The sequence below is a fragment of the Macadamia integrifolia genome, chromosome 4 (genome assembly GCF_013358625.1).
Source record: "Macadamia integrifolia cultivar HAES 741 chromosome 4, SCU_Mint_v3, whole genome shotgun sequence".
Classification (NCBI taxonomy): Eukaryota; Viridiplantae; Streptophyta; class Magnoliopsida; order Proteales; family Proteaceae; genus Macadamia; species Macadamia integrifolia.
In genome coordinates, this window is record NC_056560.1 from 24,571,811 (window position 1) to 24,585,480 (window position 13,670).

The window sequence follows — 13,670 nt, forward strand, 5'->3', positions numbered from 1 at the left end:
AAAAAAAAAAGAGAAAAATAAGCATCACTTCTTGGAGATACCTGTTTGTGTGCCTGTATGCAATCTGATGACAGTAGCAGTTCCTCTTCCTTTTTTTGATTTTCAGCCTGCACTAGCAAATCCTTTCAGATTCTACCTACTATTCTGTCATCCAGCTAGATTAGTGTATTTCTGGCATTTGGAATCCAAGAGAAACGGCAGCAGGTATGGTGGCTGGTTGTAAGTAGAAGGAGGCTAGTTTCTTGTATCCATTTGGTTGTGTAGGGAGGGGATGGATTTTCATCTTGTCCATTTCTCTTTATAAGCATGGTACACAGTTTGGCCAAAATTTTGCAAAATTGTGAAATATTTTGGTTTTCAAGGGCTTGACATGAAATATTTTGCACATTTTTTATCATAATTTCAAGGTTTATGTCTAATTTCAGTAAAATATTTTGTTTCGCCAAAATTTTGACCTATATGTTACTTTGCCCATACTTAATACCATATTTCGAGCAAAATGGGTCAATTTTTTTTCCCATCTCGTTCATTTCACCTAGTTTCGAATCAAGCTTAGAAAACCCAGTTTTGATGCTTTCTTTGCCAAATCACTGTTGGTACTAGGTTGGAACAAGTACATGCTGGTGCCAGTTCCGGTTTCACAGACACCATTACTATGACATGGCCAGATTTTGTGATACAGTTGGAGGATAACTTTGTTCAGTAGCAGCAGCAACATTCTGTTCAATTTGATTCTCCCTGGAACTCAATGTGGTACTAGGACTCTGGGATGGGGCACAGGGGTGACTTGTTGATTGTGATGACGATTCCGATATATTTGACTATTTGTTACAGACAATGTTTGATGTATGATTTATGAAGTGGTTTATAACTTGATGCCTGTTCATTTTTAAAGCATATTTAAGTTGCTTTACTTGAATTACATGTGTTTTAGTACTAAACGTTGTGGACCTAATTTGGCCATATTAGAGAAATGTATACAACGTATACTACCAACTTAGGGTCCGAAGTCAAACTACCATTTTGGAGATGATTTTTAAAATCCAAGGGTTCCATTATGGTTAGAGCTTAGGTATCAAGGCGCCAAAGTTATGGAGAATATCCAAAGAACCAAGGTGACACGAACAAGCCGGCAAGGCATTGCCTAGGCACCGCCTTGATAACTATGGTTTAGAGGGCCTAATAAAGGATCTCCCACAAGTTTCAAGACCTAATTTGGCCATTTGCCCATCGAAACTTGCAGGAAAGATTGTCCAGTGTTCGACTGAAATTTCGTTTCAGTCCAAATATTTCGGTTTCGAGCCTGGGACTATGTTTACGAGTCTTTGCTTATTTGTTCTGATTTTCTGGGTTTGGTTTGGCTCTGTTTGTATTTTCCTGTTCACCTTTCCTAGAAAGGGAGTGAAAAAAAAAAAAGGGAAAAACATCAACGGCTACTAGTAATCATGAAAAGGGGAGAAATGAGTGGAAAAGAGTGAGAGCTCATCTGCTCATGTGCATGCCACATGCTAATTAGGTAAAGTAGAAACACCTCAAATAAAATATGTTTCCAAATGGTTAAAATATACTTAGATGTACTATATAGCTAGTTAGCTACAGTCAGTCTTGGGTCCATTTGTCTACTCCTGCTGTGATAGAACATGCCAAAACAGATAGGAATAATGGGTATTGGATAAAAAAAGTGTTGGGGCCTTGGGGGGGGGGGAGAAAAAAATTATAGTGCTGCTTATAGACCAAAACAGAACTTCTTTATCTTTCACATTCCTGAATGTTTGAAACAGGTTTGATTTGTGGAAAGTTTTGGTCTGAATTAAATCTATTTGGTGTCAATTTTTAACCAAAAATTCAAATAATCTTCTTCTGAACCTTAATACAGGTATTCTTCACAAGAAAAAATGGAGAAGGGCAGTGTCTCTGTGAGGACTCTGAAGGTCAACACATCTATGGTGAAAGATGGGACTACCAGCCATGTATTGTGCTCATCGAAGAATATTTCTGCTCCAAATTCTGTGCATGATCATGAAATGGGTATTGATCTTGGCAAGTCAAATGATAGTTGTGCTGACCGAAGTGCATTAGCTGAAGGGTGCTTTCTCTTACACTATGAATCATCAAGTAGTGTGGACATAATTTGCCGAAGGTTCACTGTGCTCCTGAATGATGTTGATATCCATTTCTACCCTAATATTTTTCGAATGCTGATTGAATTTTATGATAGAATTTCTACATACGGTGCTCCCTCATCCGCTTCTTCTGAAGTGGACTCTTTTGGATTTTGTGAGGAATGTAAGTGCCCACAGTTGGAATCAGTTTTTGAGTCCCAAACTTTTGGTTTTTCAAACTTCTGCAGAACCGAAGCTACTACTATGGCTGGCATTCCTTTGGGTAATTTTCCTTTCATAACAATTCACCAATCTGGTTGTCTCAATAACCTTGAAAGTTCACTTGTCTATGGCATTCCTCAATGGAGAAGGAATTTCCATATTGGAGATAGAAAATCCGTTAGAAGCCCAAAGTTCAGCATATGGAAGAGGTCAAAGCTGTTTAAGGTCCCAACAATGAAAGCATCAATTGCTGGTGCATTTGGTACATCTGCGAGTAGTAAGGATGCTGATTCAGTAGTTATCTTGTTGGATTTCAGTGGAATAAGAGCACATTTTCATGATTCTTCCTGCACTCTGGGAACTCTAACACTACCGGCCTCTAAATCCTTACTTTTTTTCCATGGGATCCACTATTGGGATGTGTTATGTTCTGTGGAAGGATTATTAGTCTCTTCATCTTGGTCTACCCAAAATTTCAAGGAGTATCTATGGGGTTCCTCATTACCAAATCTTTCTTCTGTTCTTAATATTCGCTTGAGGAAAGTAAATGGTGGAGCATTGGGTCCCCAAATTGAAATAAGCATCAGCATTCAGCATGTATACTGTGTTTTGATGTCTGAATTTTTGGCCATTATAATTGGTTATTTTTCTTCCCCTGATTGGAATCCACATGGAAATAAGCAATGCATTGCTGAAAATCATGACTATGGTGCACAAGTTATTGTTTCTTATAAGTTTGAGATACTTGACTCTCTATTGATTTTACCCCTGGAGGACAATAATCATCAATCTATACAACTTGAACTTCAACAACTTTATTTAAGTTTCTTCCAAGAGTGCAGCTCAGTATATGCTCTAAAGGGCATTCCTTGTGAATGTATGGTTCCAACAAATAATCTTCCTGATAAAGTTGACCTCCTGAATGTATTTGGACGCGATGTATCTCTGTCACTTCTGTTAATCAAGGATGAAGAACAATCTTCTTTAGAGCTTCATCAACATACTCAATGTGTTTCCTTGATTGCAGCACTAGATGCAGATTTATGGGTCAGAATTCCATGTGAAAGTAAAACATTTTGTGGAGAGTCTTCTGCTCCCACATGTGTCATGATGAAGGTTGGCAATTGTCAGGTTATTTCCCAAGGTAGAAACTTGTTTCCTTTCAGTTGTTACTGCGGTTGCTAGCAATTGCTCTTTGTGGAATAGAGTTTTATGACGGTTCAAATTTTATAGGAATACATGTATACATAAATCAATCCGTGCACATTTGTACCTGCTTATTTGAAAATTTTAACGCATCCTTGGTTTTTTTTGGCAGATGACTTTCTTTTTTGCGGTGTTGAGACAATTCTGATTTTGATTAGTCAGCTGTCATCAGTTGACAGAGAATCTAAAGGCTTCATTTCTGATGTCTTCCAGTTTCGGCAGTTCAAGAGGAGTTTAAGAGAGGAGCATGCTATTCGGCCTGATGTCTCTAGTATAAACTTCACCATATTTAGATGTTGTGTCAATGAACTGTCCATAAAATTATATCATTCTAGGGGAGGACAATCTGTTCCACCAAAACTGATTGCTGTGGCAGACATGCAGTTTAAATTATCTGTGTCATTTGAAAATGAGACACCTTTATGCTTGGATGTTGACTTCTCCTCTCTAACTCTCTATTCATTTCATAGTTCTGCCATCTTAGTACACTGTACTTCTGAGGGTTCAGTTTCTTCGGGTATCTATATTCATTTCTCCAAATCAGACGAAGCTGACACTGTGACAGTAGTTAGTATGTCTTCACTTGACATTTGGTTTCACTTGTCAGACTGGAGTGAACTCATTGGCCTTATGGTTTCCCGTACTCAGCCCTTAGCTAGGACTTCCATCATGATTGGTTCATCAATTAATTCAGATATCCATTCAGCAAAACTGACAGAAAATACAGTCTCAAATTTTCTGCAAAATGATCCAGAATCTCCCAAGGCATCGACTTCTTTTGTATCTGGAAATATCATGCAAGATCCCATTCGTCTTATCGTGAAGGCAGAGAATATTGGCATTTCATTCCATTTCCCTGTTTGGGTCAAGGAAGAAGTGTTTAATAAATATGAAGCAGCTGAATCTCAACAGGAGATCCTTAGGAAATTATCTACTGGAATAACTGAAGGAACAGCAACATTTCAACCAAAGCATGCTAAATATATTACAGTTACTCTGCATGGTAGAGATAGTCAATTAACTATTTGTGGCACAAGTGCAAAATTCAATTTTTATGTGGAAAAGACCAGTGGGATGCTGGAAGATGTCGAGGATAGAAGAGTTTTCTCTTGGCCTTTCTTTAAGTTCTATCAAGTTAATGTAGCTGGAGAAATGCATGATAAGCAGGGACTTGTTCATGCCTCATGTGAGCTACAAATTAAAAATTTAGATGTATGGCTATCATATCATACATTTAACTTCTGGCATGGTATTGGTTTCAAGACTTTTGAAGCAGGATCATCAGAGAATTCCTTTGGAACCATTAATTTTAAGGTGCATTTGAAAAAGGCTTCTATTCTTCTATCTGATGGAAGGGTATGTTGTTTCCTGCAGCCATATATGTTAAGCAATTGTGAATGTAACTTTAAATCTTTCTTGTCAATGTTGATTGGGATTTCCATTATTCTTTGCATCTGTTCTACTTCTTAGTAATTTTTGTCTTTTCTTCTTTATACATTATTCTTCCGAAATGAGCTTATTTAAATATTTAAGTTGTTGATGGTTAGTATTCATTGCATAGATCTTCATGCAGATGCATGTTTACAGTCTACAATGGCAGCTAAATCGACGCTATTATTTTCCTTGGGCCCTTTGTAATATTAGCCAGATATTTTGGTGCTAAATTTTTTTTTTTTTTGCGCACTTAATACAGTGGAGTTGCAATGGACCCCTTCTTGTGATCTTGGTGAGGAATCTGCTTTTGCATGCGTACATAGCAAACGACAACATGGAGGCCTCAGTTGCAGGTGACCTTCGCGTGAACTACAATAACATTGACAAGGTACATATAGAAAATGTCTATGCCATTACGCTGAACATAATTGATATTTCTAATCCCTAATTTCGTTCACTATGATTTTAGGTCATGTGGGAGCCTTTAATTGAGCCATGGAAGTTTCAGCTAAACATCACTAGAAAAAATGAGCAGAGCGCTCTTCTGAACACTTCTTTCATTACAAATATCGGTTTGATGTCAACAACACAGCTTAATTTGAACCTTACTGAACCCCTCATTGAGGTAATCCAAAGAGCTACTTCCTATTTGCTTCCTGGACAGTCATTCTGTTGGATCATCGATATATGAATTGGCACTGAATTGGAATATTCATTGTGGTTCAGAGTGTTCTTTTGGCTATAATTTTCTGTTTGATCCAACAATTCCTTTTTTTCTATACCATCTTTTTTTAATTAGATATTGCATTTTTTGCCATTAAGTGAAGATCGTTACATTTATTCTGTTAGTTGCTATACTCTTAGTTCAATACTTAATAGTTTCTTTATCTTTCCCTAGGTTATTTGCAGGGTGAAGGAGATGGTTAAAGAAGCTTGTCATCAGGTTGGGGTGAATGATCCTCCTGAAAGGCAGAGGTTCTTGGAATGTCAAACCAGTGACAGCGAATATTCAAGAAGATATGCCCCCTACATACTTCAAAATGAGACATCTTTGCCCCTATCTTTCCAGCTGTACTCTGGGCCTGCTAATGCGGATGATTCTGATGTACTAGCACTGAATGATGGAAGTTCTGTCCCACCAGATTCTTCTGTTCCAATTTACATTGACAAAACTCCAGAGGAACAGATATTTTGTTTCAGACCAGGTCAATCTTCTGATAGACTCAGTGAAAAAAAATCAAATGGAGTATTGCATCATAAGATATCAATTCAACTTGATGGAACATCTAGGCCATCTCCTCCCATATCAATGGACATCGTAGGCCTCAGCTATTTTGAGGTGGACTTTTCCAAAGCAGCAGATAAAAGAGAAGTAGACAAAAATGAGGATGCTTTGAAGTACAATAGAAAAATTGAAGAGAGAAGTAGAATGGATGCAAGTGATGGATTTGTTGTTCCTGTGGTATTTGATGTCTCTGTACAACGCTACAGCAAGTTGGTGAGATTGTACTCAACGGTATGTTCAGATTTCCGGTTTTTCAGTTTACTTCTTAATTTTCTATTCTGCTGCTTACAGTTGATAACTTCAGGTCATACTATACAATTCAACTACAATGCCGTTGGAACTACGGTTTGATATTCCATTTGGTGTATCCCCAAAGGTAAATCCATTCTTTCCACGGCATATAGAAATGTTGTTACCTAGGTCTTTCTGAATCAGGGTTCCTTTTCAGGTCCTGGATCCAATATATCCTGGCCAGGAGTATCCACTGCCTTTGCATTTGGCTGAAGCTGGTCGCATTAGATGGCGTCCAATTGGTAGTAGTTACCTGTGGAGTGAAGCACATCAGCTATCAAATATTCTCTCACATGAAAACAGGCTTGGATTTTTGAGATCTTTTGTTTGCTATCCTTCTCATCCAAGTAGTGATCCCTTTCGCTGTTGCATCTCAGTGGAAGATATCATATTGCCTTCATCTAATGTGCCAAAGAAGGGTTCATCTCTTTATGTTAGAGAACTTGTGAGTCAATCTGCCAAAAATGATACTGGAGGCACGGACAAACCAGAGAAGTCAAAGAAAAGATTTATCCACCGGGTGGCTTTAATTACTCCATTTTTGGTGAAGAACTATTTACCACGGGCAGTGTCATTGACCATAGAAAGTGGTGGAGTTACTCGTACGGTATCCCTTCCAGAGGTCTGTAAAGATTTCATGCTAACCTAATGTTGCATTAATCAGATAAGCCTTTTATGTGCGTCAATTAAATAGCATGTGCTTACTGCAAGGTCTAATTTCTTCAGGTAGAATCTGCTTCTATTTTTCACATTGATTCTACTCATGACCTGGGGATAGTGTTTCATGTGCATGGATTCAAGGCAGCCGTTTCAAAGTTTCCTCGTGCGGAAAAATTTACTGCTCTGTCTAAGTTCAGTGAAGCCAAGTTTTCTTCATATGAAACATTAACATTTTATCCTGAGTTGTCCAATGGTAGTTCACTTTCCAATGTGATTCTCTCTGGGCTTTACTCCTTAACTTATCTGTTTTCTTAGTTTGTTTTGTTTATGTCTGTCTAGGTCCCGTACATCTTACTCTGGAGAAGGTGATGGATCCGTTCTGTGGTGCGCGGGAACTTTGCATCTCTGTACCTTTTTTGCTATATAATTGTACTGCTTTGTCACTTATCATTGCTGATTCTGGCCATGAAATGAAAGGAAACTGCGACACAATTCCTTCTTGTTACCATTTAGTTTGTCAGGAAGAACTTATGGCCAGAAAACAAGGCCTTGGCCTAATATCTTCTAAGCGGGGTTTAAATTCCACTGACCAAGATATTGATGATATGAGAAACTCACTCCCAAAAAATGTTTTCATCTCGTCAAGGGAGAATCATAACCTATTTTCCTATAGGTTTCTTGGCAAGGATTTTATTTCCTCAGATTCTTCTACATATTCTCTTGAGCATGTTCACAGAAATGATACATGTGCTCAAAAGGCTACTGAAAGCAGTTCAAAGCACATAAAGGGTGAAATGAGTGTTTTTGAAGACGGTGATATGAGTTCTTATCATAGTGACAACAGCAGAAGAAAGGTTAAGGCATGCATGTATTCTCCTCATCCCATTTCTTCTGCAACTGAACTTATGGTCCGATTGAGCACAAGCTTCTCTGAATCTATGAGTGAAAATTTCCAAAGTTCTTGGTCTAGTCCATTTTTTCTTGTTCCACCAAGTGGCTCAACTAGTGTGCTTATACCTCAACTATCTACAACTGGAGTATTTATAATATCTGTGACATCAAGTACAGTTACTGGACCTTTTTCTGCAAGAACAAGAGCCATTACTTTCCAACCCAGGTAATAGGGGCAATCGGTTATTTTTTCCTGGCATAAGTAGCAATGTAACTGGACCCCTTATATTTGTGATAACATAATAGAAAATATAATTGCAATAATTACTATATTTTATTTTTGGTATAGAATGGTACTATTTTTAATTGATGCTACGTAGGATTTGGATCTACTTTCTGTGTTAGCAGAACAAACATTTATGGACTTTTTTGAACTTCTGCAGGTATGTTATTAGTAATGCTTGCAGCAAGGCCTTGTCTTTCAAGCAAAAGGGAACTGATGTTCTTTTCAATCTTGGAGTTGGGCAACATTCTCATCTTCACTGGACTGATACAGCAAGGTGTTTGCCTTATTTAACTGTCAAGCTACAAGTTATCTGAGTCTTTAGTTAACAATATCTTTGTGATATGCAGCTCTTTTATGTTTCAACTTTGTTTAACATTTCTTCTGTTTATTGTTCACTGGATATGTCTTTCTTTCACTGTTTCACTAAACACGGATCCATTTCAGTATCAAATTCTTTTAACAAAGAAGAAGATGGAGCTTGTACTCTCAAATGTTTTGGGAGAACCAAAAGGGCCATGAGAATCCCCAAAGACAGTAGCTGAAACAGAAGAAAGAATCACAATTTACAAACACACAGAAATGGAATGTCCCCATCCTTCTTACATGAGAACCCCATATACTACCAGCTCCCTAAACCCACCATAATATCTCTGAAAGTAGCCCCCACCGTCACTAAATGTTCAAATCCTCCCAACATTAAATGAGTATCATATGACAAAATTGGTGTCTTTCTTTTTCAACTGGTACTCTTGAGTCTTGACCCATCCACTTGTATGAAAGCCTCTCAACTTCTTGCCTCTATCTTTTGGCAAATAAAAATTCATTACCAAAGAAGAGAAAGAGAGAAGGAACATTACATCCCCTAGGGAAATATTTAAAAGAAAAGAACAAAAAACAAAGGGCCAAAACAGGATGCCAACAAACCAACTAGAGGGGGTGGGGAGAGAGAATGGATGGGGGGAGGATCCCAGGAGACAAAAATGACATTCCTTGGGGAGTCTCAAACGAGGTGGGGGGAAATCATCTTGAGCTTATAACTAACATTAAAATAGATGGCTTTCCAAATCTTGTAAAAAGGAGTGAGAATTGGAAGTCTATATACGAATATTCCGTTCCATTCAATATGGTTAATAGTGGTGCAAAAGGCAAATTTTCTAACAATATCACTGATAGTAGAGCCCTCAGAAGTCATGGTGATCCAGATCCATTCCCTATGAAGAGGGAGAACACGTCTCTTGCCATGCCAACAAGAGCTGAGGACTCTCTTCCATATAGTGGAAATGAAGGGACAAGAAAAGAACAGATGGTTTGTATTTTTGGAACCATTCCAGCAAATACAACTAGTAGGGGGAACCTGATTGTGACGGTAGAGAAGAAAGGATTGAGTGGGGAGGTAGTTGGAAAGGGCTATCCAAACTGTGAAACTTTGACGGGGATATGACCAGAAAACCAGACTATCGTTCACCAGGGGGGCAAGAGGATTGTGGGATCTAATAAAATCCCAAGCTGAGGAGGAGCTAAAGGAGCCCAAAGGAAAGGGAGACTAGATGAATTTGTCCCCTATTCCATGATGGCCAGGGGGGGAAGAAAGGGGGGGGGCAGGGACGACTAGATATCCGAGGGGAGGGGGAAGAAGTAGGAGGATACCGAATCCCATTAAAGATGATGGATGCAACAGTGAAATCTCTGTTCAAGCTGGAGGAGTAGACGGTTCTAGGCCCTATTGCAAAGAGGAGGACACAAGAGGGGTGCCAATTGTCCAGCCATAAGGAAGTAAGAAGGCCATCAGAGATAGAGGTGTGAATGGCACAGATGGCCAGGGGGCAGAGGCTAACATTGTTACGCCAAACCCAAGAAGTTTTTAGGATCGGGGGGATAGTCTAGAGGGAATCTTTGCGAAGCAGCGAAGAGTAGACCTAGGAGACCCAAATGCTTGTGTTTGGAAACAAACTTCCTGCCTCTATTACTTGCTCTAATCTCCTCCTTTTAATGAAGTGTTATGAACTACTGTAGCCTTCTGAACCTCTTTATCTACATGTGAGATCATCTCATTCTCCGATGATCAATAACACCCCAAGGCGCACAACTTTTCAAATAGTCTAAGACATTTATTTTCCACCCGAAATTTCAACACTCTGCTTAGTAACCTTGACTATGTGATCAAGTGGCTCCTCTGAAATTTCAACTCTTTCATGTTTCATCATCAGACAGCTCTTGGCAAAGAACGTTTTTGAATGACTGAAAGTTTCCAAGGAAGGGGTTCATCTCCTGATTCCATATTGAGGAGTCATTTTTGTAACAAAAAAAGTGGGAACTGCAGTTTCTAACCATAGTTATTATGGTGAGATAAGTGATCCAAATCACTAGATGTTTTACATTAAATGCTGCATAGAAATGATTAAATGCAGGTAGCTTTTAGTGGTTCACCCATGGCCCTTGAGACATGCTATCATATTTTTAATTCATGCATGTTAGTTCCAGTTTTTCGTCTCTCTCTCTCTCTCCCTTCCTGTGGCTTGAGGATGGAGGTACTCTACTCTCTGGTTCTCCCACTAAGATGGAAGAATTAAATGCTAAAGGGTAGCTGCTTTAGTCCTCTTCTGCAGTGGCAGAACCTGTTGCTGAATTATCTTCTGCTTTTCCTTTGCTGTTGCAATCAGTAAAAATGACCAAGGTTAAAGATTTTGGTTTTGACTGAGATTTTGACCATGGTCAAAACTGAAATATTTCACCGAAATGGCCGAAATGGCCAAAATGGGACCATAGTTGTCACAGCATTTAGGTGACCCAAGGCATTGAGGAGGGCCTGGATGCAAGGCGACAAAACAAGGAAACCAAGCCACCCGCCTAGGAAACCGAGCAACCAAGGCTCTTGGACACTAGGCGATGCTTTGACAACCATGAAAGGGACAAAAATATGGTCTATTTAGGTGAAAAAGCCTAAACATGGAAGACCCCTCAAATTGCATGTTATATTGTTTCAACTATGTGGACCTTGGTGGAATGGTAAGGTTGCTCCATTGTGACCAAGTGGTCACTGGTTCGAGTCAGGAAAGCGCCTCTTCATGAAGTGGGGGTAAAGCTGTGTACATTCTGACCCTCCCCAGACCCGCAGTGGTGGGAGTCTCGTGCACTGGGTACGTCCTTTTATCGTTTCAACTAATGTTGAAACCGAAATAGGTCGCCGAAATTTTGGCATTTCGATCGAAATTTCTAACCATGCCAATGGCAACAGCTATTGCAGTGACTTCTGGCATTCTGCAGCTGTGGACACTGCTGCTGCTACTGCTTTGATGTTCTTTTTCTTTCATGTTGGTGATGGCAGTGGCTGCTGCAGTTGTGATGCTCTTCAATACAGAACTAGGTTCATCAGCTCAAAAGATGTGGTCAAGGAGAGAACACCACCTATTTGTTTCTGGAAATATGGGCATCTGAACAGCAATATGGGAGCTATATTTTGTAATCCTGGCTTGATAGAGAAAAACCATCATGTAGATCATGTACAGAAATCACAATTTTTTGTGTGGAGGTTGTGTCAGACAATATGATGTACTCAAAATTATCATAGTTCCCAGAAAATAAAGTTGAACTGTCAATTAAAGAGTTTTGTTTCTTCTTGTGTCTTTTTGAGTTTGAAAATTTGGTTCCCGGTAAGACTTCCTCAGAGGGAGGACGTCTATGCTTCAAAAAGCATTGTAAGTCTTTCAAATTTGATAGGGCTGTGACCTTCTCCTCGATCTCTGATTACAAATTCTGTGATGAAGGCAGTGCCTGAATCTATGCGGATCTTGGTTCCTTATATTGTGCCATGACCTATTACAGAAGTGAGACCTCACTGTCATATTTATGTGATTATGCTTCAAAAGCTGTTGAAGAAGTTCAAATTTGACAGCGCTTTGCCTTCTCCCTGGTTTGTGATTACAAGCACTATGACGAAGGCAGTGCCTCAATCAATTCAGAACTCGTTCTTTTTTATCTTTTGCATGACTACAGAAGTGAGATCTCACTGTTGTAGTTATGTGATCTCTCTTTTTCCTTCTCTTGTCATTTTGTTAGTCATTTTCCAATATGAAAACTTGTTTGAATCACAGTTTAGCATGAAAATGGATTTTTCTTATTGGGTTTTCTCTGTTGTAGGGAGTTATTAGTTTCAATTCGCTTCAATGAACCTGGATGGCTTTGGTCAGGAAGCTTCTATCCTGATCATATAGGTGATACACAGATGAAAATGCGAAATTATGTCTCTGGTGCATCAAATATGATACGTGTTGAGGTTCAGAATGCTGATGTTTCCATCAAAGATGACAAAATTGTTGGCAGTTCCCAAGGAAAGTCGGGGACATACCTAATTCTTCTATCAGACGATGACACTAGCTTTATGCCATACAGAATTGACAATTTCTCAAAGGAGGCAAGTAGGTTTTTTTTTTTTTTTTTTTTTTTAATTCAATATCCCCGGTGACCTTGTGATGTAACTATTTTTTTTTTCAACCTGTCTTGTCAAAAAATATATCTTCTCGATTTATTTCTAGAGAAATGCAGAGGTAGGAGTGGAAGTGAAACTGAATCACTCTGGTTGAATACTGTACCATGAGGGGGGAGTGGGAGAAGTCTAAGTTGAGTCATAGTCTAAGTTAGTCATTGTTATTTACTTTAGTTAGTCGTTGGTTGTAATTGGACTCTAGGGAGAGGCTGTCCATTCCATTCCTATCTTGTTCATCCTCTCTCCTCGTCTGCACCTCCATCGTGCTCTTCCTCTCCATCTTCTTCATAGATTTTAGTTTATTTGTATTTTGTTTTGTGACATGGTATCAGAATCATGAAGAAGAAGAAGAAGAATATATATATATATATATATGCACACAAACTAGGTAAACTCTAGATGAAAAAAAAAAAGAAAAAAAACACTAGGGTTTCTTACCTTTCTATGGAGACTGATCAGGCCCTTTGTTACTGTTGTTCCTGCTGTTAATCGAACCCCTGTTCCTTGTATCTCTCCTACCGCTGGTTCTGTTCTTCTTTCCTGTTACTATTCTGCATCTTGTTTGTCTATTTGCAGTCTCAGATTTGAGCACCCAGACCACTGACCAAGGGTTTCCTTCATTATACACCAAGTACAACTGTGAGTTACCCTAGCTCACGACCATGCAGAAAATGACTTCCTTGCAAGTTTAGAACTGCACCATTTTAGCGCAGCTGAATCTTGTAAGATCTTCATGCCCTCTTTCAAAATGTTCTTCATTACGCTCTTGTCTTGTGAAAGAATACGACCCTCTATAGTATGTCCTTGTTT

General features: G+C 39.0%; 1 protein-coding gene across 1 annotated transcript in view; it reads left to right on the forward strand.

The window, feature by feature from the left end:
* LOC122076662 overlaps window positions 1–13,670 on the forward strand; it is a 109,584-nt gene that overhangs the window by 67,042 nt on the left and 28,872 nt on the right. The window contains exons 24-34 of the mRNA XM_042642080.1: window positions 1,877–3,468; window positions 3,643–4,886; window positions 5,224–5,352; window positions 5,434–5,589; window positions 5,863–6,480; window positions 6,554–6,625; window positions 6,698–7,162; window positions 7,267–7,453; window positions 7,540–8,317; window positions 8,535–8,651; window positions 12,515–12,788. Of these exons, the coding sequence (XP_042498014.1) occupies window positions 1,877–3,468; window positions 3,643–4,886; window positions 5,224–5,352; window positions 5,434–5,589; window positions 5,863–6,480; window positions 6,554–6,625; window positions 6,698–7,162; window positions 7,267–7,453; window positions 7,540–8,317; window positions 8,535–8,651; window positions 12,515–12,788 (5,632 nt within the window). The remainder of the gene's footprint in view (window positions 1–1,876; window positions 3,469–3,642; window positions 4,887–5,223; window positions 5,353–5,433; window positions 5,590–5,862; window positions 6,481–6,553; window positions 6,626–6,697; window positions 7,163–7,266; window positions 7,454–7,539; window positions 8,318–8,534; window positions 8,652–12,514; window positions 12,789–13,670) is intronic.